Below are 27,047 nucleotides of genomic sequence, written 5' to 3'. Positions count from 1 at the left end.
AACCCAATGTTTGGATGCTGACTTAGGCACCGGCCAGGTTGAAAAGGTCGGGGTGTCAGGGCCCAGGATGAGGGATGGGCCGGTTCCGATCACTGCTCCACAATGTTTACTCGGCTCTGCACTGAACTATGGGTCTCAGCCTCTCTTCGTGGACTTCAATTCAGAACACTATTTGCTTGTGGTTATTGTTTGCATGATTTGTTTTTTCTCCCTCGCTGCAAATTGGGTGTTTAACAGTCTTTTTTGGGGTTCTTTTGGGTTTCTTGGTCTGTTAGTAAGTGAATTTCAAGGTTGTATAATGTATACATACTTTGATAGTAAATGTACTTTGAACTTATATTTGCATAGTGTGTAAGAAATTTACTGGTAAGTCTAACCAGTCTAACTTCTGAATATTTGAAAAAATTGCTAATCAGTAGTCATAGTTAGCTCTTCAAAAGTAGTTGTTAATGGCCAGGATCCTAACTGAGGATGTGTTTTCTATAATTTTGGTCTGCATGAGGCTGCAGTCACAGAAAGGCATTGTAGACTTAATTCTACTGCTGAGGTACTAATGTATAAAGGGATCATTTTGGCAAGGCTCTTCTTTCTTCTGAATGCAACCTCAAAAATTCCCTTTGTTGTGGGCAAATGTGCTCAGCAAGTACTGTATGTGTGTCAGGTCTATATGGAAACAGGCCAGTTTCCAAGGAAACCTTCTGAATGCACTGTCATGGTTATAACCATAGTGAAATGTGTGAGCTTACTCAGGATTTATTTCAAATTGTTTCAGATCCAAGAAAGGGTAAAATTCCAAGGCTGTGCTGAGCTCCAGAAGTAATAGGAATAAAATTCCTTTTTATCCTAATCAAGTGAATTTTCATTGTTTGGGTATATACTAGTTCTGATTTTCCAAGGTGATCCAAATTATACGTTTGGTAATTCATTTCAATGAGACAGCATTCCCAATATTTTACCAAACAGTGCTTTAACAAGAACTCATAAGCCAAAATCAATTAATTTAGCCAAGGAAATGTGAAGAGTGTCTCGGGTGTCCTAGTATTATGTGGCAGGCAGGTTTTCCATGTCCCACAGGATCAAAATACCTCAAAATCTACCCTTTCAGATGAAGTGAAAGTTAAACACATAAAAACTTTCTATCTAGACCATGATCCTGGTGGGTAGGAGCTCTTTATTAAGCAGAGTGCCTGAGTAATCACAGTGTCAAGTTCGCCGATGACACAGCAATAGTGGGGCTCATCACCAACAATAATCAGATGGCCTACAGAGAAGCAATGGAAGAGCTTGAGGCCTGGTGCCAAGCAAATAACCTCTTCATCAATGTCAAGAAGACAAATGAGGTAGTAATCGATTCAGGCGAACTTACACCACTCATTCAGTGGAAACTGAGCAGTTTCAAATCCTCTATCTCACACAAGCTCTCATAGTTCCAGAACGCATTCTACACAGTCAAGAAAGCTCACCAATGCCTGTAATTTCTGAGAAAGCTGAAGAGAGCTGGACTATGCACATTAATAGTCACATCCTTCTACAAATACGCAGTAGAGAGCGTCCTAACATGCTGCATCACTGCATGGTACAGAAATTGCTCTGCAGCAGGTAAGAAGGCTCAACAGGTAGCCAAAACTGCCCAATGTATTAGCCAACCCAACATATATACAGAACAGTGCCAGAAAAAAGGCCAGCAACATCATGAAGGATTCCACCCAACTTGCTCATGGACTATTTGTCTCCTCCATCAAGGAAGAGGCTACATAGCAGTCACGCCTGGACCACCAGACTCAAACGCAGTTCCTTCCACAAAACAATAAGGGTGATCAACACCTCCACTAACTGATCCACACCGCCAACCATACCCTCACCACTGCTTCTTTTTTATATCTTGTCACAGTCACCTTACGTATATACACTCCACTGCCTAATGTCACTTTATGGACGTAAAATCAATAAGCTACTTTATGTATTTATATTTGTTGTGTTATCTTTTAACATCGTGTTCCTTATCTCTTAGTATTTTTTTTGTGCTGCATCGGATCCGATGTAACAATTATTTTGGTTTCCTTTACCATTGTGTACTGGACATCATATTAAATAATCCTGATTCTTGATTCTTTTGATTACAAAATGGGCCTGGACTTGCCTCCAAGTACCCTTAATGGACTAGAATGAGAGGTAGAATTTTACCATTGATCAAAAAGATTAAATACTCCTTTTTCTCATATGTGGATGATATTGCTGTTTTTGTACTGAGTTAGATTCATAAATCTAAGAACAGAGAAAAATAGAATGCAAAGGATAGAGAAAAAATCTGAATGGCAACATGAAATTTATATGGATAATATATTAATCTGAGGTTTCATGTGTTGCAGCATTGAAGATGATTCAGCATCTTTCTGTTCTCAATCCCTTAATTAAGTTTTAAGTCAGAGGTGCAGTCTCTTTCAATTTTTGTTCAATTACATTTGTTCTTTCCTAGGAGCAACTTACTCCCAACAGGTGACCTTGAAATAGCACAGAAAATTTTATTAACCCATTAACTATGTGAAGAAGCTTCAAAATTCTTTGCAGTAATGTTGTAACTGTTCATGACATAGATTTCTGAGCTTCCTCGTTCCATCACTGAGTTGATCCTGAATTACCCACTCATACAAATGAAGCAATTTTAGTAAACATGACATCAGATTTCTGAATGGTCAATGAACCCATGAACCCTACCTGTTTATTCCCTTCCTTTGCATTTTTTTGTTATTTATGGAAATTTTGAGTCTTTACTGCTGCTGTAAAACAACAGATTTCAGTTTGTATAAAACAGTGATAATAAAACTGTTTCAGTTTCTGATTCCAATAGTTACCAATTCTATCAGTACTACCAATATTGTGGTTGTTACCAAAATGTTGGAATAGTTGCTGATGAGGAGTGCAGCAGATTACAGGAGGACATCAATGAATTTGCAGAATGGATAAATTATTGACAAATTGTTAGGATTTTATTGTAAGCCAATTTGACTGCAAGAGCAACACACACAAAATGCTGGTAGAACACAGCAGGCTAGGCAGCATATATAGGGAGAAGCGCTGTCGACATTTCGGGCCGAGACCCTTCGTCAGGACTGCTGTGTTCTACCCGCATTTTGTGTGCTGCTGTGTTCTACCAGCATTTTGTGTGTGTTGTTGTTTGAATTTCCAGCATCTGCAGATTTCCTCGTGTTGACTGCAAGAGCAATGTTTTGTTCAAATGAAATAGAGCTCTGCTGGGCCACATCTTGCGTAGAAGTCTCTCTGCCTAAAAAAAGATATACCTGTGATGGAGAGAGTACAACAGAGGTTCTCCTCATTGATTCCTGGAAGGTGGGTCTGGTGCTGGAGGAGAGATTAGGCTGACTGGGCTGTAACTCCCCAGAGTTGAGAAGAATGAGAAGTGATCTCATTAAAATGTGTAACATTCTTAAAGATCTTTAAGAGGATGAGACATGAGGTCATTGGAAACAGAGATCTTAGATTTTCAGATATAAAGGAACAAAGGCATATGGTTTGTATACAGGAAAATAATTCAAAGATTAGCCATCATTTTGAATCATGTGGATGCCTTAAGGGACCAGATGGTTTCTCCTGCCTGTTTGTTATTTTGTGGCTTTCTTCTTTTGTTCTAAAACAGATAAATATGGGCTAATACATTTTGATAAGAGTTGCGAATTTACCTATGACTCTGGGAGTACAAGATAGAAAATAAGATCATCTTGGGGTACAAATCTATCACTAAGAGCTGAGTGGGTTAGCAAGGCCAAAAAAATGCATACTATTTTCTCAGATTTATTTCTCAATGAATAGAATTGAAATGTAGTGAATTTATGACAAACCTATGTCAGACCATATTTAGACCAGATTTCAAGAATTACGTATAACTCTGAGTAATGACCTGGAGGAAGGAATAGAGTGCAAGGTTTCCATATTTCAAAGCTCAAATTTCAAAGTAAATTTATTATCAAGGTATATAAACTGTATGTCACCATTTACTACCCTGAGATTCACTTTCGTTTGATCTTTTAGTGAAATTATAAAGAAACACAATGAAAGCAATGAAAAACTGCGCACGGGCAAGGCAAGTAACCAACGTTGAAAAGTGAACAAAACGTGCAAATACCAAAAGAAAAAATGCAAATGAGATAATAATAAATAAATAAACAATAACCATTTGAGAACATGAGATGAAGAGTCCTTGAAAGTGAGTTCATAGATTGTAGAAACAGATCAGTGTTGCGGAAAGTGAAGTTGAATGAAGTTATCCCCTCTGGTTCAAGAGCCTGAAGGTTGAGGGGCAATAACTGGTCCCGAACCTGGTGGTGTGGTCCTCAGGCTTCTGTACTGTAGCTCCTCCTTGATGACAGAAGTGAGAAGAGAGCATGGCCTGAATGGCGGGGGTCCTTTGTTATGGATGTTGATTTCCTGTGACAGTGCTCCGTATACAACCCTGAGATTCATTTGCTTGTGGATATTCATAGTACATACAAGAAACGCAAAAGATTCAATGAAAGACTGCACCCAACAGGATAGACAAAAAGCCAAGGTGCAAAAGACAACAAACTGTGCAAATACATAAAGAGATAATAATACTAAGTAAATAAGCAATAGATATCGAGGACATAAGATGAACAGTCCTTGAAAGTGAGTCCATAGTTTGCAAGAATAGTTCAGTGATGGAGCATATGAAGTTGAGTGGTTATCCCCTTTGGTTCAAGAGGTTGCGGGGTAATAACTGTTCCTGAACCCGGTGGTGTACATCCTGAGGCTCTTGTACTTTCTCCTGATGGCAGCAGTGAGAAGAGAACATGGCTTGGGTGGTGGGAGATCCTCGATGACATATCCTTTCCTGCAACAGCGCTTGGTGTAGATATGCTCAGTAGTGGGAAGGGCTTTACCCATGATGGACTGGGCTGTATCCACTACTTTTTGTAGGCTAGTCCTTTCAAGGTCATTAGTGTTTCCATACCAGGCCTTGATGCAACCATTGCACAGCTATAGAAGTTTGTCAGAGTTTTTGATGACATGCCAAATCTTTGCAAACTTCTAAGAAAGTAGAGGTGTTGCCGTAGCTTTTTTTTTGTAATAGCAATTGCATGCTGGACCCAGGACAGATCCTCTGAAATGATAGCACCAACAAACTTAGGTTGCTGATCCTCTCCATCTTTGATCCTGTGATGAGGACTGGCTCATTGGCCTCCCGTTACTTATTCCTGTGGTCAATAATCAGCTCTTTGCTTTTGCTGACATTGAGTGAATGGTTGTTGCTGTGGCACTATTCAGCCAAATTTTCATTCTCCCTCCTATATGCTGATTCATCACCACCTTGATTTGGCCAATCACTGTGGACTCATCAACAAATATAAATAAGGCATTGGTGTGGTGCTTAACCACACAGTCTTCAGTATAAAGTGAGTAGAACAGGGCACTAAGCACACAGCCTTGTGGTGCACCTTTGCTGATGGAAATTGTGGAGGAGATGTTGTTGCCAATCCAAACTGATTTGGGTCCACAAGTTAGGATCCAATTGGACAAGGAGTTATTGAGGGCTAGGTCTTGAAACTTCTTGATTAACTTTGAGGGGATGATTGAATGCCAAGCTGTAGTCGATGAAGAGCATCCTGATGTATGCACCTTCACTGTCCAGATGTTCCAGTGTTGAGGGAAGAGCCAATAAAGTGGCATCTGTTGTTGCCCTGTTGTGGCGGTAGGCAAATTGGAGCAGATCCAAGTCGCTTCTCAGCCAGAGTTTGATGTATTTCATCACCAACCTCTCAAAGCACTTCATCACAATGGATGTAAGTGCTGCTGGGCAATAGTCATTGAGGCAGGTTGCCACGTTCTTTCTGGGCACAGGTATGATTGAAGCCTACTTGAAGCAGGTGGGTATCTCAGATTGCTGAAGCGCGAAGTTAAAGATATCAGTAAGCATCCAAGTCAGTTGATTAGCACAGGTCTTCAGTACTTGGCCAGATAACCCATCTGGGCCACATGCTTTCAGTTAACAAATTTCATGACACATGCTGGTGATAATAAGCCTGATTCTGATCCTGATTCTGAAGGGTGCTCTCACATCAGCCTCAGAGACTGAAATCGCAGCATCATCGCGGGCTGTGGGAATTCTTGAAGGTGCCTCCATATTTTGTCAGTCAAGGTGAGCATAAAAGGCATTGAGCTGATCAGGGACAAAAACCTTGTTGTTACATATGTTGCTTGTGTATTGCCCTGGTTCATACTGTTTTGTAGTGCTGTGCTGCTCTGTATGTGATTTCTGTGCTGTTCCCCGCAAGCTGCTTGTTCGGGTTACTGTCGCAGGTAAGAGATGGGAGAATTGTGTGCCATCCAGTGGGGATGGACGAATTAAGGGGAGGTTTCTCTGGTGAGGGACACTAAGGTTGGGCTTGGGACTTTTGTTGAGAGGAAGAAGAGAGAAGACGCTGGAGGGAAGAGGTCGGGGGATTCGACCTGAAGCGGGACCGTGATTCGACAAAGCCAAGGTGAGATTGAAGGAGGATTGGTGAAGCGAAAATCGTGAGCTCCAACTTGTGCACATTGGACTGCTTCATTAAAATGGGCCTTTTCTGTTTTTGCTCTTTCTTTACTAACCCTTTAGTCAATTTAAGAATAATATAGCCAAATCTTTTAATTGTATGTGGTGTACTGTCTGTTATTTCATGGCACTTATTTGTAACAGGGTAACACGTCACACAGCATCCACACAAATGGCGGGTTTTAGGGTGGACTTGCGCCTCAATCTCACACGCTTGGTGGGGCCAGAGATTGTCTTCCCTAGACGTTCGCAGCTGATGGAACCAGGGTGTTTCACTTGGTTTTACTTTGTAGGATGTGATAGCATTCAAGCCCTGTCACAGCTGCCAAATATTCTTCTGTGATTTCAGTTTGATCCGAAACTGTCACTTCAAATGTGACACACAAAATGCTGGTGGAACACAGCAGGCCAGGCAGCATCTATAGGAAGAAGCACTGTCAACGTTTCAGGCTGAGACCCTTCGTCACCAGCATTTTGTGTGTGTTGTTGTTTGAATTTCCAGCATCTGCAGATTTCCTCGTGTTTGCACTTCAAATGTGAGATGGCTTTCTGCAGGTTGTACCCAGATCTCTCGTATTTTACTTGGTGGGTAGACCTGAACGCCACTGATCAATCTGCAGGTATTGTGAAAATAGATGGTAGGACATAAATTGGTAAAAGACTGGGTAAGCGGAGCTAAGACTAGCAAATGGAATTTCATATCGGGAAGGAAAGTGTGAGGTCATGCACTTTGATAAAGAAATAAAAAAGCAGATTATTAACTAAATGGAGAGTGGCTGCAAGTTGAATGACATACAGAGGGAACTTGGTGTTCTAGTTCATGAATCACACAAAGTTAGTAGGTTCAACAAGCAGTTAAGAAGGCAAGCATTTGGAATTCAAAAATGGGGAGGTTTTGTTAGAATTGTACAGGGTGCCAGTGAGGCATCACCTGGAATATATTTATAGTTTTAGTCCCTTTACCTAAAATAAGATAAAGCAATGTTGGAGGCAGTGCAAAGGAGATCAAATTCCTGGGATGAGATAGTTGTTCTACCCAGAAAGACTAAATAGTTTAGGCCTTTTTTCCTTGAGTTTAGAAGATTGAGAGGAAAAAGAATTACAGCATTTAAGAACCTAAAGGGGCTTAACAGGAAAGATGTTGGGATGTTTTCTATTCTTTTTTGAATAGGGGTCATAAAGGAGAAAACACAGATAAAGCTGAAGAACAAAGCATTTTCTTCTCACTGAGTGTGGAGAATCTCTCGAATTCTTTGCCCTGGTGTGTACACTAAAGAGGATTTAGGTTTTGGATATAGACAAAACAGTGGTTAATATATGGTATGAATTGGTATTTTGATTAATGGTAGTTCTTATTATGCCTTATCTCTAAAGAATGAACAACATGTTTGAGAGATCATTAGGAATGAGGAAAGGTATGCAGAAAGCTATGATGATCTGTTCCCAAATATTTTTCAAGCTGATAATTGAGGAACTTAAAAAATAGAATGATACTGTTAGAAAGGAGATCTCATTATGTGACAGAAGTGTAATTATTACAAGATACCAAATGGAATATTATTGCTAAGATGACTCTTGTATGCTTGAGTATTATTTTGGCTATCTAAATTAGAGGTAGAGGGTTTAATCCAAAGCATTTTTTTATTCCTCTCTGTTTGGTATCATACCATTTTGTTGGATATTTTCGCATTATAATGGATTTGGCCATATTCCAAGCTTAGAATAATAATTCCTACAGGCTACATTTACAATTTGTTATTTCATTTTCTGCACATTATAATTGATTATTTCCTTGTTCGTGCAAAATGATTCAGAAAGAACTGACACCAGTATGACAAAAAGCAAGAATATATGACCACTAGGTTTGAATTCTATTTGCAACATTATTAAATTTACAAAACAACTGGAGATTTACCAGCAGATCAAAAATAAGATACTGTACATAAAAACACTTTCCAATTTATAGACATGGTTCATTGCCATTCTTCTCACTCTTTGGAACTTTTCAATGGTATGAGTGCTGTCTCTGCGACATCCTCAATGAATACTGAGACTGATCTTTCACTTCCATATTACTGTGAACCCTTTTTGGCTCTTTTGCTGCTCGCTGCTTCTTCACATCATTCTACTGTGACATCCTCATCTAGTACACCTTGAAAGTCTAATTCCGTTCATCATCAAGTTCAAATTCAAGTTTAATTGTCATTTAACCATACACAAGTATAGAGCTCAATGAAACATCGGTCCTCTGAGGCCAAGGTACATACATTCACACACAGCACTCAGCGCATATAGTTACAATAGTTACAATGCACATAGTTACACAGTTACAAAATAATATTAGCACAAGTCTTGAAGTGGCATAGCCAGGCGATTGATGGTGCATGGTTTGTTGTCCTGGTCCGATGTTTCTGCAAGAACAAGCACACAGCAGTTCCTTATCTCGCACTTGATCAGCCTTCGATGAATGCAATCCAGTTTGTCTTCCACGGAGCGAATGCTGGAGATGTCTTGCATCTTGGGAATTGCATGCATATAGAAAGTGAACCTCTTGAACTTTCCAACCACTTCCATTGAGTAGTTCAAAGACAAGAATATCTGCAGACACTAGAAATCCAAGCAACACACACAAAATGCTGGGACTCAGCCCAAAACGTTGCTTGTTTACTCTTGTCCATGGATGCTGCCTGGTCTCCTGAATTCCTCCTGCATTTTGTGTGTGCTTCATCGAGTAGTTGTTGACTGTACCTCTCAATGATTTCTTTCCAATCCTATCTGGATGTCCATGATATGCTAGATTGAATCTCTCATGGTGTCTTGGCAGGAAATAACTTCTTTGGCTCGACATTTTCAGCAGTTTGACTACATTGAGTTTAATCTTGACCCTCAGCATCTCAGCCTTGACAATCCATTGATGCAGTGGAGTGTTGTTCGATGCATCGATCAGAAAATTACAACTTGGTGCTGCATTGACCTGAATTACATTATTCATACATTTTTCTTCAAAACCTTCAGAGTCCAATCAAATGATTCAACTTCTTGATTTGAGGTGGATGCTTTGGAGAAAAGAGGCAGTGCTTTATGCAAATCATGAGCATAATTTTCTCAAATTGGCTGGAATGCAACTTTGGGCCATTATCTGATATAAATTCTGACAACCATTATTAGTTGCATGTGGAATCCCACTGGTTATGATTTGAGATTTTACTAACAAAAGGAAAACTGCCCATAGGCATGTACCAATAAATTAGCCAGCCTGTGCAACTATTCAGTCTTATCTCTACTAAAGCAACAGCTTTCTTCTCACTCATGGCTTTGATCTGTTCATTGTCACTTCTCCCCACTTCTGTAATATTGTCAGCCTAGAAACATATGTCCATACACTCTAAATATTTAGTCAGTTTTTCCCATACCTTGTCATAGCTACTGAATCTTTCAGTTTTTCCAGTCCAAAGTTTCCATTTAACCCAAGTTCCTTTTACCCTCACCATTTCCCACTCGCTTAAACTAAAAATGACTTGGAGGCTCTTTCCCAAACTTCCTCAGTCTCACTTCCTGTAGCGTGAACCTTCACTACCTCATATCCTCATCACCAGTTTGGTGTTTGGAATCCCTGTTTGACTATGCTCCGAATTGCTGGACAAATATAGTGAGGCCTAAGGGGACAGTGTTGGCTAAATTACCAGATTAATTATCTAGAGAACAGAGGAATTGTCCAGAGTCCTGGGAGCATCACCAAGTATACTGTCCCTATAAATGATGAAATGCCGCACAAGTGAAACTGCAACACAGGGTTATTTCACTTACACACTCATACTTCCCTCCTGCCATCAGATTTCTAAATGGTCCATGAACCCATGAATACTACCTCTCTATTTTCCTCTCGTTTTGCATTATTTACACATTTGTTTTCTCATTTCTTATTGTAAACTACAGAATTTAAAAAATATTTTGCACTATCCTGCTGCCGCAAAACAACAAATTTCATGATATATGTCAGAGGTAATAAGCATGATTCTGATTCTGTTTAGCATGCAATAGGTGGAGCTGAGCAAGTTGACAACCAGCTCTCCAATGCTACCTCATGTGGTTGTGAAATTGGGTGGTTATTTAAACATCTAACAGGAGGAGGAGGTTCTGGAGCAGCCCTATCCTCAGTGATCGTGGGATCAAATGCTGAAGTTCAGTGACCTGTGTTCAGCTGCTTCATCATTGATTTTCTTTTCATCATAAGGTGAGAAGTGAGGACGTTGGACAATGCACATTTCCACTTGCAGCTGCTCAGCAAGTAAACTAGTCTCCATCCGCTTACAAGTAGGCCATCGCTAATAGTCAGGTGGGGTCTAGTAGGTGGGAAGTTACATTTATCACCTGACGCTACAAGGCAATTTAACCATTCACTCTTGACATCAACAGATTCAGATTTATTTACCATGTGTTGTTTACATTAACAAAACAACACAACATTGGGATGTGCTGGGTGCAGCCCAGGATCAGCACAAAAAGCAACAAGGCAACAGAAGAACAAGTCCCTTGGCTCCCACCCACCCACACACACATTCTAACTCTAGGGCAGGCCTCCAGGCTTTGGCCATCAGACCTTGACTTCTCAAATACTGATTGACCACCAGACAAGCCGGTAGTGGGACCTCAAACTCTGGGCAGACTGACCGTCTGGCCCTGGTGCCTCCTGCTCCCTGGCCTTCAAGCACAGAGTGGAGGCCTGAACCGCAGGTATCTTTGCCACATGACCTTGGAGCACAGAGTGGGAACCTGGACTGCAGATGTGCTGGGTGGGGTCACCATTGAACAGAAACTCATTTTTGCCCAGCTACAGAACTACCACAGTTACAAGAGCAGGTCATAGCCTGATATCCTGGACTGAAGGACTCATGTCCGGATGTCACTAACATTTTCTACCACTAGCAAAACAAAAATCAAGAGCCTGATGTTTAATGGACTGCAGGCTACTCCCCCTTCACCTCAGCAGGTACAAGGAAACATGGTCTCCTGCAAGTTTCCCTCCAATCTCACACAATATTTTGACTTAGAAAGATATCACTGCTGGGTTTAAATCCCAGAAGTCTCTTCCCAGCAGCGCTGTGTGAGCACCTTCACCAGGTTGACTGCAGCAATCAAGAATGTGACTTAACACCTCTTTCTAATGGACAATTAAAGAATGGAAATAACTACAGCATTGAGGAGTTCAAGCAAACATGTTTTTGTTACATTTGCTCCTTCAGACTAACTCTGGAAACTTCTGCACACAATGTTGTAACTCTTGAAGCATAATTACCCTGTTCTTAATAAAGCAGTGACTGCCCTAATGCAATCAATTCTGCACATCATGAAAGTTTTGCCTACCTAAGCAAGTAACCTGACCTCAGTTCAATTTATCTTCAATGTCAATTCCAACAGTGCCGCTTTGCCTATTCAATTGTTCGACATTCATTACTTAAAACCATGACTTTCATGACAGTTGTACGTTCTTACACTGAGCTAAGGGTTGAATCTTTACTTTGTAACCAAGTTATCTAAAATGTATAAGGTCATCTAGATCACAATGTGTTTAATGAAGTTGCAATGAATTATCAGAAATGGACTTCTCAGAATCCTAAGTCAGCTGACTTGATTGTGTGAAAATCAGATGTGAACAGGAAATAAAGTGCAGACAGGGAAGGAATTGATTCCTGTGCTATTATAAAGCAATTGTACACCAGGAGTGGGTGCAGCCGATAAACTAATGAGGTTTGTTGCTTCGTTTACTATTAACACAAGTGTGCAATGTTAAGAACATGGCATCAAAACTTCACCTGTGACTCTGCTCGGGTCATTTATTGTGTCTGGGGCTCTCAATGTGGCCTCCTCTACATTGGTGAAACCGGTTGTAAATTGGGAGAATGCTTCACTGAGCATCTCCACTCTGACATTTTGTGGTGAACTACATATACCTGTCTGGACACGCCCCCCCCCCACCCCCCCCCGCTGACTGCTCCTGTGGCTCCTCCCACTGACCGTGGCTCCTCCCACAGACCCCGGTATAAAGGCGATTGGGGCCTGAGCCCTGCCTCCAGGATGTAGCATGGTGGTCAATTGCTGCTTGTTCTTTCTTCCAGTCAATAAAAGCCAATATCTCGCCTCACGTTTCGGAGAGTTATTGATGGTGCATCACATTTTAATTCTACTCACCTGCCTATCACTTCCCATGGGTCCCCTTCTCCTTCCCTCTCCCCTATGGTCCACTCTCCTCTCCTATCAGATTCCTTCTTCTTCAGCCCTTGACCTTCCCCACCCACCTGGCTTTACCTATCACATTGCAGCTAGCTTCTTTCCCCTCCCCCTACCTTTTTATTCTGGCATCTTCCCCCTTCCTTATCAGTCCTGAAGAAGGCTCTTGGCCAAACATGTTGACATTTCCATAGATGCTACCTGATCTGCTGAGTTCCTCCAGCATTTTGTGTGTGTTGACTCAGTCTAGATGAAGAATCTTAACCCTAAACATCAACAGTCCGTTTCCCTTTGCAGATGCTGCCTGATCGGTTGAGTTCCTCCAGCAGCTGCAATCTCTTGTGTCTCCTCTCTAAGTCACGCATCAAGTTAACATGAAACTACATTCAGTGGCCACTTTATTAGGTACACCTATACACCAGCTTGTTGATACAAATGTGGCCGCAATCAATGCATAAAAGCATGCAGACATGGGCAGGCATTGTTGTTCAGACTGAACATCAGAATGAGGAAGAAATGTGATCTAAGTGTATTTGACTGTGGAATGATTGTTGGTGCCAGACGGAGAGGTCTGAGTATCTTAGAAACTACTGATCGCCCAGAGTGTTCACACACAACAGTCTCGAGAGTTTATGAGAAGGGTGTGAAAAGCAAAAAAAAAACATCAAGTGAGTGGCAGTTCTGTGGTCGAAAAGCCTTGTTAAAACGAAGTTGGAGGAGATTGGCTAGATTGGTTCAAACTGACAGGAAGGCGACGGTAACCCAAATAATCACACGTTACAACAGTGGTGTGCGGCAGAGTATCCCTGAACACACAATGCATTGAACCTTGAAATGGATGGGCTACAGCAGCGAAAGACCACAAGCACACACCAAGAGGCATGGCCAATTTGTCAGGTACAGGAGGTAACTAATAAAGAGTCCACTGAGTGTATATTACTGCTCATTCAGCATTGCTCCTGACCCTTCAGCTTTGTGAGACTGACATTATCAGAAAGTCTGCATCGATTCTAGAATGAGGTCCACTACCTACTTAAGGGCAATTAGGAATGAGCAGTATGATTCCAAAAAGTAAAGAATGAAATTATGACATTGTTCTTACTGTAAAATAAAACTGTAAGTTACATCATGATTAAGTTATTTAAGACTGTCATCATCATGAAAGCTCAGATGTAATTTTTTCCAGATGTAAGAATACAGTGTGGTTTGCAGAAAGCAATAGAACTACATAATAGTTAAAAGAGCAAAAAGCTCTTAGCACAGTATACTGTTGAAAAGGACCTAAGTGCTCTCTCAGAACATTGTCTATGCTAATAAAATAAATGTTTTTTAATGAGTTTGCAAATGGCCTGGAGATTGCTTCCAGCAGACAAACTACCGTAGATTCCAGACTACAGAGCGCACCTGATTAAAAGCCGCTGGCTCTAATTTTAGAAAGAAAATCAATTTTTTACTTGTACAGGCCGCACCGGATTTTAGGCCGCACCGGATTTTAGGCCGCACCGGATTTTCGGCCGCAGGTGTCCCACGTTGTAATATGAGATATTTACACAGAAAGATATTACACGTGAGGATTTTTTAACTTTTAATTAAATCCATATGGTAACATAAACAAATACATATTGCAAATGCTTTTTTTCGAACCGTGCCTGTAACGCGGCTACTTTTAAATATACGTTGCGTATACTTTTTTACTGAACAACATTCCAATATCTCCTAACGACTGGTAAAAAATATATATACTGCAGCCTAACAGGAAAAGTTATTGATCGCCTTTAACTTAAAAGCAGCGTTCGCTCAGATCCAATGCCACTCGCGTAATGCCGCTCGCCCCCCTCCTTCCCGTTTATCGCAAACTGGCATTTTTCCCACAAGACGCGGCGAAACCGGGTGTGACGTCATAGCATCCCGCAATGTAGTACAGAAAACAAATATAGTTAAAACACTTCTAACTTTAACTAGAAAATGAATTAATAAGCGAAAATATTATAAACTAAATAACTGCCATAAAGGCAGCACAATGCTTTTCTTCGAGTGTTTTCCATGTTGATGAGGGTGAGTACAAATGACTGATTTACAATAATTTAATTGTGAAAGTGCGCTTGATTTATCGTACAATTTCATTGGACCTCTGTGAACTACTCATCAATTTTATTGGTCTACTGTTACGAGGCAAAATGTTTTTGGCGGCATGAAAAAAATCATGCATTAGCCGCACCGTATTAAAGGCCGCAGAGTTCAAAGCTGTTCAAAATGTGGGAAAAAAGTAGCGGCTTATAATCCGACATCTACGGTAATACGTACAGGCTGAAGGAAACAATCCTTACACCACAGCCTGAATCATACTTAATATTCAGAGTAGGCACTGTTCTCCTTTTGAAGGAATGTCACCCTTACAGAGGTATCACAAATGGAGTATTCTGTTGACGTTTTGTAAAAGGTGATAAAGTGGCCAATCAAAATCATTCCAGGTTGAGGGACTATGTAGATAGATTGGAGAATTTTCTTTTACGCAGTAAGTGGTTGACGACAGAAATGCACTTCCAAAGCCAGTGTAGTCAGGTCTATTTGTAATATTCAGAATGACTTTGGATAGTTAGCTGAGAGGAAAAATATGTAGGGCTATTGGAAGAGAGAGAAGATGGGGGGTGGAGTTAGTTGGTCTGATTTTATGTTTAGAAATACAAAGGTAATGGGCTATATGGTTCGCTTCCGTCCTGTAGATATTCTATGATTTTTTAGCCTGTTTTAGTGAAGAAAGGGAGCTTCTCTTTAACAGTTCTTCTCAGTGAGATAGCCCTTTCAGTAAATAAACTGGCCACTTTCCACATTAGATGTTTAAGTGCCAACTTTGCATTTGGAAATCTGGTGCTGAGTTTTGCATTGTTTTACTGACTTTGCAGAAAGATCAAATACTAAAATGTCTGATAAATCAGGAATTTAACAACAGTATTGAGCGTTGTGGATACAGCAGATAAAAACTGAGATGTAGTTTTTGAACAATTGTGTAATAACCAGAAATGCTGTCAAGATCAAATATATGAAAATAGAATATTTCTTATAAAAGCACAAGGAAAGAGACCAATACACCTGAGTGTAAAATTAAAGTTTATTCACCTTGCCAGAAATTGCCTTTGAAATCCAACTAAAAGGAGCATTAAATGAACATTGAGGATATTGTCCAAAGCTAAACTCAGAAAAGTGGAACTTAACATAAGGAAACATAATAGTTTGTGAAAAAATTGTATAACTAATTGGAAAAGTAAGAATTCATGATTGACAGAAATAGTTGTCAGGAAAAATTAATATTGACAAAAAATCAATATGTTTGCTTTTATATTAGAGCTTTGTACAAAGACTTCAAGCTGTTGTTGTTTCTAAGCCCTTGAACTATGAGTACCGAAAGCCAACCTGAATATTGATTTGGGATTCAATCTCCCTTTCTCCTATCTTCTTCTTGTAAAGTTTAATGGTGGTTGGCAGAACAGCATAAGGTACATTGTCACCACCTACTGAAATGGAGTGTGGAGCAGAGACAGGGACCCCCTCCCACCAAAAAACCTCAAATAATATCAAAAAGTCAAATGCTTTTCAGAAAGTCAAATACACACTTATATACATTACAATCACAGTGATATCCTAGCAAACATTTCATGTAAAACTGTGTCTGTCCAAAAGATCTTAACTTAGCGATTAGATGTTTTCTTTGCACTTCATAGGAACTTCATCACAAACAATACTGTATATGCTGCACTGTTTCTTGACAAGTGCACTCCCTACAAATGCCTGTATCATGCATATTAATCCTGAACAAGGATTTAGTCAACCTAGTAAGTCCAATACATAAACATGGAAGTAATAACTCCTTCCCTTCTTTTATACTCATCTTCCAGTTGAGCTCCCACCACCCTCTGAATTTTATATAAATGTCATCCTTTCATTTCCTTATCCCAAATTTTTTTGCCACAGTGATTGAATAGACTTTTTAATTATGGCTTTCACCCCCCCCCCACCCTCAATACAAAGGCACCACTTTGTTTATATCCTTAATTCTAAGTGAGTGCTTGGCTAGATTGTCTGCTGCATTGTTTCCTTTAATCACAATGTGGCTAGGGTTCCAAAGGAAATATATACACAGGCCTTGACCCCATAGCCTCAACAGATGTTGTCCCATCTCAAGAGGAACGTCTGGGCTACAATTTGAAATACCTGTTTTAATAGATGTGAAAACCAAGAACAGAAGTATATGATCAGGGCACATTTCTTTGATCCATTCCAAGGCTAAAGTGATTCCAACGATCTTGGACATGAATACTTTGTCTGATAATCACCTGAAACTTTGGAGCATGAAGAAACACACCTGGACAACTTGTCACTGGATCTTTTGAACCATCTGTGTAGATATGTGAGAAACTACAATATCTGCCTTGCATCAATTGCTGAACTTCCTGAGCCACTGATATACAATCATTCCTCATCCTGATCTTTTATTGAAAGCTTAAATCAACCACAAGCAAAGAGAAAAACAATGGAGAAGTGACTGAAAAGGGTACACTGGGACCATATTCCACATTAAACAACCCACAATATTGTGGCCATTCATTTCCCAGCCACTTAAAACTGAAGACCTTATAACTGATGACCAACTTTATGTCCTCTTACATTAACCCAATAAACAAACTGTAACCCGCTTAGATGTAAAGGTACTTCATCCATTTCTACCAGTAATGCTGAAATTGGGGATGATTTATGATTTAATAGCGCCACAACATAATCTCATCTCATATCTATTTGATTAATAACTATTAACTGTGAGCCAATCAATAATGAAACTGAGTGGATTCCCAAAAGTAGCGAGAATGTACAGAACATCGTTCTCATAGAAACTTGTAAACACCTTTGTCCATGTCAAACAACTATCATTCCAGAGGCTTTAATGCTCTGCGGCCTACTTAAATGACTTTATGATTGAATTACAACGCGGATGATGAGGTAATTTGCAGCCTCGAGGAGACTTTTGGTTACAGAACTTTCCGCCTGACTGTCCTCTAATCAATTCTGTGCCGGCTGCTGAGGTGCGAGGAAGAGAATCGCGGAATACTGCAATATTTAGTGAACATTTGAGCCGTACTGTACACTGACAATACGGTCTTCTATATAATGTACATAAAACAGATTTGTACTTGGTAATAATGAATATTAGCACAGTGTATCCGTTATCTTTCTTCGGTCCTCTGAAATGAATAAACTAGATCCGAGCTTATAGTTACCGGAACTGAAACAAATTTTTGAATATTGCCAGTATTGTGTTTTTTTTTAAGCAACGCCCCGGGTAGCATCACTTGCTTCTACTTTGCGGCATCTTGAATAAGAACTCAGGTTTCGTTTCTTTTGAAATATTAAGTCTGGGAAAATATGCAAATACGGATGTAAACTCGAACAGAACGGGTTCAATGCCCCAGGAAGGAAATGTCCTGATCGTGCGTACTCGTCATTTAAGTTAACACAATTATGTGAGAGTACCAGCATTATCAGTTGACTGCTGTACAAATCTGCCTTGTTCTTGTCTGAGGGTGTTGTTACTGCTGTTTTTATCGGACTGCCTGTAGGCTGTAATCTCACAGTTGTAATTTCTGTTCAAGCACGGATGTCAGTAATTGTGATGTCATCAAATTAATAAGGTTGGTTCATCTCTAATCTAAAAAAATATTTCAACAATAATTTGAATCGAAGGCATATAAATTAAGCAGTATTTCTCTCACTTAATCACAATGCATTGCCTGCTTGTCGTTTCCTGCTTCAAACTCGGTTCTGTGTACACCGTTTCTCCACTGTACCAAACATTTTTTGAAGAAAATAAAATCGAGTGAATTGTCTGGGTGGCAACAAAGTCTGGAACCCCGCTCCTCGGAGAGGGGGGAGGGGGGAGGGAAGGGGGGCGCTTGGAAACAAGAGATTGATGGACACACAGATGCTCAGTCAGCGACCAATCGGGCGAGAGGGGGCGGGTTTTAGCGATCTGAGGCGTCCCTGACTTGCCGAAAATGACAACCAGTTTTGCGGAGGTTTGAGCGGTGACTTCCCTCTGCAGCTCAGGGCTGAGAGTACATTCAGTTCCTCGCCTTCGTTCCCCCCACCCCACCCCATCTCATCTTCTTGCTTCTCTACAGCATGATATACTTCAACCTCACCTGACTGAATGAATGAAATTCTCCCCAGTGTCTTGCCAAGAAATCGAGGTGGAGGAAACTGTCGAAATTAAGTTCCAAAACGCCGAGGGGCTGTGAACACACTTCCTGTGTTTGACAGAAAGCAGAGGGGATGGGGGCAAGCTTTCAGACTTAAGTTAAACGCTTCGTCCCTCGTTTACAATTACTTATTATATGGGGTCCAATTACTTTTTCTCTCTCGCATTGACCAGTATCTGCTGAGTGGCAGAAAGAGGAACGGCTCTGGGCGTTTGACCCGCGATGTGTGATATGATTTCAGACCAATCGGCTGAGAAAATCAGCAGAATGAAAAAGTTGAGGAGAACTTTATCGGAGAGTTTCAGCCGCTTGGGTGAGTGTGTTATTCAACGTTTAAACATACGTAATTTAGAGTCCTTACTTTCGCTTTCTGAAAAAAAACGTGTTCATTATTTTTTAAATCCCCGGCTAACTGGGAATAGTCTTTTATGTTTAAATAAAAACACTTTCACCGGGGTAAAGCTAGCTGGCGCAGTAATCACAGCGTTTGCTAGGTTTTATCCACTGCTGGGTTGTAATGTAAACTCCCAGAGTGATGCGTAATATTAAAGGATTTTTAAATAAAATATTCAAAAAAACTTCTATATATTTTGATCTCGCAGCATTATTAATACATTTTCATATATTTATAAGTGTAAATAAATATTATTCTGTAAAATTTGAACAATTGTAACAAAGCAATCTTCACCAAATAAATGCTCGATATATTAACGTAGTTTACAGTCATGTGTAGATTTATAATTTTCTTTTGTTTCTTTTAAGCCTTGAAGAAGGAGGACAATGGCTTCGATGAGGTAGGATTTCACTCAAACTGTACAATGTTTAGATGTGTGTTTGTAGTGTCCGCGCTGAATGCAGGTTGCTAGCTTAGAATCTATTCTCTGTGCAGTCGGATAAAAGGACACTGTCATTTTGCCTTAGTTACCAAGGTTCAAATCGGGATCAGACTTGTATTGTCTGTAGTTAACTTGGGGAACCTTCAGCCTAATTGAAATCAACTTCAGAAAACCTTTTTTTGCAGCACCTTTCCACCAACTTAAGGGACTGTTTAATATTTATGTATTTAGTCACTTGGGGTACTTGCATGTAAACATACCTCCTTTCTATACAATGATTGACTACAAAATGCAATTACAAAACGCCACAGTTCCAAACACATCTAGTTGCAAATAACAACATTGACGAGGTTTGAATAGTACGATAGACAAGTAAGTAGTGATGGGTTAAAGAACGTTCAGTGGGTGAAACTGGGATTGAGCCAGGATTGTCCAGATTCCATGTGAACCAAGAGATGATAGAAGATATGAGAACACCTGGAATAGACTGGACATTTTTATACATGTAACCATTAACAGCCATCCCCTTCTGAGAGAGGGAGAATCCTTCAATGAACTTGAAATACATTAGTTTTACCCTTTATGTAGAAAAATAAACCAGATGGATTAAATAATAACTGTTCATCATGATAAATGTGAAAGTACAACCTTGTAAAAAATGTTCCCCCTAGATAATGAAGTTCATGGGTGTACAGCAATAAAAGGCACCTTGTTCGGATTATACACAGAGCCTGAAACCAGCCAAAGCGAAGTTTGTTTACTGGTAACATGAGTAAATGTAGTCAAAGGTGGTCAGTGAAATCTCTGGTGGAAACAAAGTATAAAAATCGTATCTCTGTGAATGCCTTTCTTGGAATGGATGAATGTTATAACAAAACATAGCAAAATTTTTGGAATATATTCCAAAAATTAAAGCTTGGTATTAATGATCTGAAATTAGCTTAAAACCATTGACTTTTATGAAAGGATGTGCATTAATACTGTGTTCAGAATGAATTTTGGCTCCATGCATGAACTATGTTTGTCAATTTGATAGATTATAGTGAGCCTCAATGCAATGGTCAGCAGCATAATGGACCTGCAGTTCACATCTTCCATGCCAGTTCTATATGCATGTCTCTTCATTGCATCAAGACTCAAACATGATCATTCCCATGTAAAATTAATCATCTGGCCTCCTGGGGTAGAGATAAAGGTTGCCAGTGAGATGGCATTTGTTTAGAATGCCGGTGGCTTGTGGATGATGTGGTTACTAATTGAAAATTGATCCAGAATCAAGACTTCCTGTGGAATTGTAAATTGATACCTGATGCAAACAGACCTGTGCCCCTCTAAGGTAATGATGATGGATTAGTCACCCCTGGCTGATTGATGGAACCTGGTGGATTAACGTATCATTTTGAGGTCAGATCCCTGCTGCTCGTCTGTAGTTAAGGTGAAGAGTGAAGCAGCTAGTAGAACTGTTTTTACCACAGCCTCTGTGATCCAGATTCAATTCTGACCTTGGCTGCTGACTATGTGGAGCTTGCATATTCTCCTTCTAATCATGTGGGTCTCCCTCATGTTCCACAGAGGCGTGGATTGTTAGGTTAATTGGCAATTATCATTTGCTCCTAGAGTGTAGATGAGTGGCAAAATCAAGGGAGAGGTACTGGGAATCTGGGCAGAATAAAATACACTTTCTGTGGACTGAGTTTAAATGGTTGCTGGTCCGTGTGGACTCAGTAGAACAAAAAACCTTTTTTCGTGCTGTTTGCCTCTGACTTCTAACCCTTCTCCTTAATAATCCAATGATTGCCAGTACTTGGGAACATACTCTCAAAGGGTTGAGTTGGAGTTTTTTAAAAATTAGAATGAAGCTTATGTGCATGAAGCAAAAAGGAACTAGATGGCTTGTCTTTTTGTACATGGAAAGTGATTTGGAGTATTGAAAACACTTGTAACTATACGTTGAATTGCAGTGTTTGGGGGGAAATAATTTGGTTTGGATACAAATTTTGCTGAACATCATTTTGTAAACTTGTTGATTTTTGCAGAAGGACACATAGCTCATGAATTAATAGTTCTAATGTTACAGCTGTTTTTGCATTGATGATTAAGTTCAATTTATATTTCAAATCCAATTTGTCTAGTGTACTGTAGATAAAATGACCGTATATTTGTTAGCTTCACAAATCCACATGGTACATCAGGAGTGTCAGTTTATACAAAGGAGCTCCCTTTGTGTATCAAAATTTAACAGTGGTCTTTTGCACACACAAGCTTTCCATTTTTCAACTGCACCTCTAACTGGAGGTATATTTTCCCTTCTTTAAATCTTGTTGCTTGATTAGGGGGTGTTGTAAAATAGTTCTAACATTTTAATTGATGTCCTGAATAATTAGTCTCATTTCTGATTTCTTCTTTCATTTGGCAAATCAAAATGCCAACTAAGGTATGGAATATCTTAGTCACTTTCTTCTTCACAAACTTGGCAAATGGAATTGTTGTTGGAAGTTGTCCAATCATCTTCCTATAAAATCTGGTTTGAAATATTGTTGAATCATTATAAAGTGCTTCTCAGGCAGAACTACATTTAAGGGTATTAAGTGAAGTTGTGTCTTTGCTTTATTGTAATTATTTATCAAGACCCAATTTTGTTATCTGTTAGAGATTTCTTTGAGACTTTTGTTTCCACCAGCAGTACAGAGAAGCTGCTGCTGTTAGCCTCTTTTGTTCTAGTAGGGCATGACTCGTGTTTCCTTTTCAGGAGGAAACCCAAGAGAGACTAAAATCCCACTTTTGTGGTATAATATTTCAGATCTTTGCATTAAAAGTAATTTGCATGACATTTATCTGTATATTATACATTCAGGAAAAAGCTTGCATTTGTGATCAAAACAAAGCTGTTGTTTGTATAGTATGTGAAAATTATGCAAATTTGAACAGCATGAAATCAGTATCCAATCCAAGGTCTTGGATGTGATGTGAATATGGTAATTTTCGATGTAAACCTCTGCCAAAACATGGAATATGATATATAGGTTATTTAAATGACATTATACTTTACTTTGTATGACAAGCTATGTCGTATGTTAGAATTCATCTGCTGCTCTTCATATTTATTTGTCAAGGTTATGGTGCATAATTCTGATCTTAATTTGGTGATGACAATTCAGCTTTGCATATATCCATACCTCTGTCCTGCTCCTCCTACGTTGCACACTGTTCAGCTACTGCATAAAAATGCCACTAAATTAACATGCCATTCACTGTTTTTTCAGAAAAGCCCCATGCTAATAGTGCCTTAGAGAATCATGATTTGATGTAGCTGTGTTCTTACTGTGGATGTTGGGGACATGTATGTCAACAGGGTTGACTGATAAGGGCTTGAAATATTCCTGGCTAAGATTCAACAATTGTGGCAAAGGTGTTTGATTATTGGTGATAATGTTAAAAGTCAGACAAAAGGGTACTTCAGATGAAACATTGTTTGTTGTTTATCCAGTTAGTGTTTATAATGTGCATTTAATATATGGAGCATATTATTCACTTCTAATATCTGTGAAGGTGCTTGAAAATATCCTTGGTCAAAGTGTCACATTCTGGTTAAAAGAATCTGTTAAAAGCTTTTTTTCCTTCTACAATAGTTTTAAAAAAGAGGTACAGAATAATTGGCTATTATGTTTTATACTTGAAATAACCTTGAGGCTTAATTGCTTACACTTAGTAAAGAAAAATAAATTGTCAACAGCCTGGTATGTTTTCTTTTGCCTTGCTCCTATTAGAGTATGTGGCTCTGAATATTGTCAATTTTTCAAATTTCCTTTCGTTCAAGAATATCCTCATTGCAGTTAATAATGCGTAGGGTGGGATACAGAAATTTTTCAATGACAAAATAGAATATATTGTTTCAGAATACTGTTTTCTGTATTCTCAAAAATATTGGACAATGTGTTATAATCTGTTAATTACTAATGTTGATTTTAAAAATATGTATCCCTATGCAAATAAAGCAGGCATGGTCTCGAGAGGAAGTGCCTAAGGAATGTTAGCAATCCCTTGTTTTGGCAAAAGCATAGGGAATTCAAACAGATGAAAGATTATCTTTCTGTGGTTGTGTCTTTGCAGCCTAAATGCGCTCTAGTCTTTGTAGAGAGAATGGCAACATTTTCAGATACATTGCTCCATTATAATCATGCAGAGTACTTGCGAATATATGCCAATGTTGCTGTAATGTCATATTGATAGAAAATGAATTGTTAAAGTTTCAGTATTACGTGCAGAGGATGTTTCCTATGGTGGGAGAGTCTAAGATCAGAGGACACAGAACCGAGGGGTGTCCTTTTAGAATGGAGATGAGGAGCAATTTCTTTAGCCAGTGAGCAGTGAATCTGTGGAATTCTTTCCTATGGGCAGCTGTGGAGGCCAAGTCTTTATGCATGTTTAAGGCAGAGGTTGATAGATTCTTGATTGGTCAGGGCATGAAGGGATATGGGGAGAAGGCTGGAGACTGGGGCTGAGAGGAAAATTGGATCAGCCATGATGAAATGGCAGAGCAGACTCTATGGGCCAAATGGCTTAATTCTACTCCTATATCTTATGGTCTTATGTTGACTTTTAGTTACCTTTTAATATTTTTTTTGTTTAAATAGCTCTTTTTCAGCACTGTGATTGAGACATACAGCTTTACACATGTGGAGTCACACTGAATTTGTGGTGAAATTTAATTTTACTCCAGCCTATAGGCCACTTTGTTACATTCCAAGGTATTCAAAACTTTTAAAGTCACCAGGAAGTGGCTTAGTTACAGGAATTGAGGAATTGACCATCTGTAAAACTGGGCACTTTCAGAATGTGAAACATGTTTTGGAGATGCCATTACTGAAATACATTTGTTGACCACTTTGTACGGTTATAAGACAAAATGTATATACTACGAGCAGTCTGCTGGAGGAACTCGGCAGGTTGAGCAGCATCTGTGGGGCCGGGAGGTGTGAAGAAAGAACTGTTGATGTTTCGGGTTGAAACCCTCAAACAGGATTATTCAGATTTTGGCTCAAAACATTGATAATTCCTTTCCCCACTGAATTCATCCAACAGATTGCGAGGTGCCCCAGATTCCAGCATCTGTTGTCTCATGTGCCTTGTGTGTGAGAGAAAGAGAAGTTCTCCAATGAATGTTTTATTCAAAGTCCATTCTCCCCTGAATTATACGATTTAAAAGCTAATATCCACTTGAATACTGTATATAAACCATACTTACATTTAAATACACTTTCAAGGCTCAATATACTTACAGAATATCCCTTTAATGTTGTATTAAATCTGTCTTATCTTGGATGTAGCCAAGTGAGTCAAATCACTATTAAAAAAACAGTTTCACAATATCATTTCTGCCACAACAGCATCAAAAATAGATTAATTGGCCTGTAATTTAATTTGCTGCTTTCCTGTGAGAGTACTAATAAAAATATTACACCAGATTTAAAGTGTTCCAAGATATTCTTTCTTAAACATTTTTTCAGTAATGGAGACAAAGTGATATGTTTACAGATGAAATTTGAGACTGTCTGTCACCACTATTTGACTCAGATTGGAGATGCTTTGAAGGCCAGAGTTGCAAAGTTTTGAGGTTGTGCATGACTTGTTCTGAGATTTGATGCAGAATGGATAGCAAGAGTTTGTTATCCTCAGTTGGAGATTCTGAAATTAAGATTACAGGTTGTTCAGTGGCATGGCTAGAAAAGTTACTGCCTCTCATCTCCAGAAACCACAGCTCAGGTATGGCTGGTAAAGCTACTGCTTCTCAGCTCCACAAACTATAGCTTAATCCTGAATTCAGGTGTTGTTTGTATGGAGCTGGCACGTTCTCACTGTGCCTGCGGGTGCAGGCTTCCCCAGATGCTCTGGGTTCCTCCTACATCCCAAATAAGTGCAGTTTAGGTTAATTGACTACTGTACATTGTGTGTTGATGAGTGGTAGTATCTGGGCGAGTTAGTGATAATGTGAGAAGAATTTTTTAAAAGTGGAATTAATATGGTATTATAGTGTAAACGGGTGGTTGATGGTCACCAAAGGCTTGATGAGCCAAAAGGCCTGCTTCTCGGCTGTATCTTTCTGTGACTCTAAGAGACTGGTGACCTAGAACAGAATGATGCAGTGAGTGAATCACAGAGGTCTGTAATGGAGCCAGATTGTAAATCCTTGGACTTAACCCCTGTAAATGAATGAGCTCTCATCATAGTACCATTCTAAAGAGCAACATACATATGTACCGGTACATTCATTCCTACAAATGGCAGAACTGGTTTCCTGTCTCATTTTACTTTTAGTAATTGTTCTTTCTGATGTGCTTTACGTGTCATTCATTACAATACCATGGAGGTGTGATTACCATATGGAGTAATTTATGTATGTCTTCCAATTTATGGACAAAACTGGCTTATGGACATCTGTAAAAATGGATCCTGCTCGTTTTCCAAGGATGTCCTGTATATTCAAGACATTAAGTGTCCAGAATTCAAAATTCACTAATTTGAGAATTCAGAATGGAAGGAAATGGGGATTTGTTGGTCAGGCGGACTTAGCACTGTATCATCTCACTGAATGGCGGAGTGGGCTGAGAAGGGCCTTGGGGCCTTTTCATCATTTTCCCTCCTATGTTAGGGGGAAAGAAAAGTAAACAAGGAGGCAGTTGCATTGATATGGTTGTGGATAAATTTGAAGAAGCAAACAACTATTCTTGTTTCGTTTAGCAGTTGGGATCACTGAAAGGGTGATGAATAAACAGAAATCTGGCATATGGAATTCATTTCAAGAGTCAATGGATGGCAAAGGGTTTGCCATAAATTCATAACTGAAAATCAGAGTGTGTGAGAATTAAAAGTTGGGTGTTGAATTTTTGTAATTTTAACTTGGAGAAAATTTTAAGTGATCTGCAATGTCATACCAGTTAAGCATTGCAGCAGAACTTTCCTGAAATGCACACACAGGGTGGCCCCATTTTTGTGAAATTACCAAGTAAGTGATAAAGACAAGGAAAAGATACTTTCTTAAATAAACATGAAATCTGCACGGGTGGTATAAGAAGCTTTTGCTTGACTTGCACTGCTTTTGTTGTAACATCAGAACGTAAGAAATAAGAGCAGGAATGAGCCATCTGCCCCATCAGGCCTGCTCTGCCA

The 27,047-nt window shown here is 39.5% G+C and overlaps 1 protein-coding gene across 2 annotated transcripts in view; it reads left to right on the top strand.

Moving 5' to 3' along the window:
• The first annotated feature begins 18,371 nt into the window (after positions 1 to 18,371).
• The window catches only part of cdk14 (cyclin dependent kinase 14), a 590,315-nt gene continuing 581,639 nt past the window's right edge, over positions 18,372 to 27,047 (top strand). The window contains exons 1-3 of one of the 2 annotated variants that reach the window (XM_073054502.1): positions 18,372 to 18,477; positions 19,218 to 19,357; positions 19,807 to 19,838. In XM_073054502.1, the coding sequence (XP_072910603.1) occupies positions 19,267 to 19,357; positions 19,807 to 19,838 (123 nt within the window). In that variant the 5' untranslated portion in view covers positions 18,372 to 18,477; positions 19,218 to 19,266. Of the gene's footprint in view, positions 18,478 to 18,832; positions 19,358 to 19,806; positions 19,839 to 27,047 lie in introns of those variants that run through there. The other variant, XM_073054501.1, reaches the window with a different exon arrangement.

This window comes from Hemitrygon akajei, chromosome 8 (assembly GCF_048418815.1).
Source record: "Hemitrygon akajei chromosome 8, sHemAka1.3, whole genome shotgun sequence".
Taxonomy (NCBI): domain Eukaryota; kingdom Metazoa; phylum Chordata; class Chondrichthyes; order Myliobatiformes; family Dasyatidae; genus Hemitrygon; species Hemitrygon akajei.
Note: the sequence above shows the minus strand (reverse complement) of the source record. Positions and strands in the feature narration are given on the sequence as shown.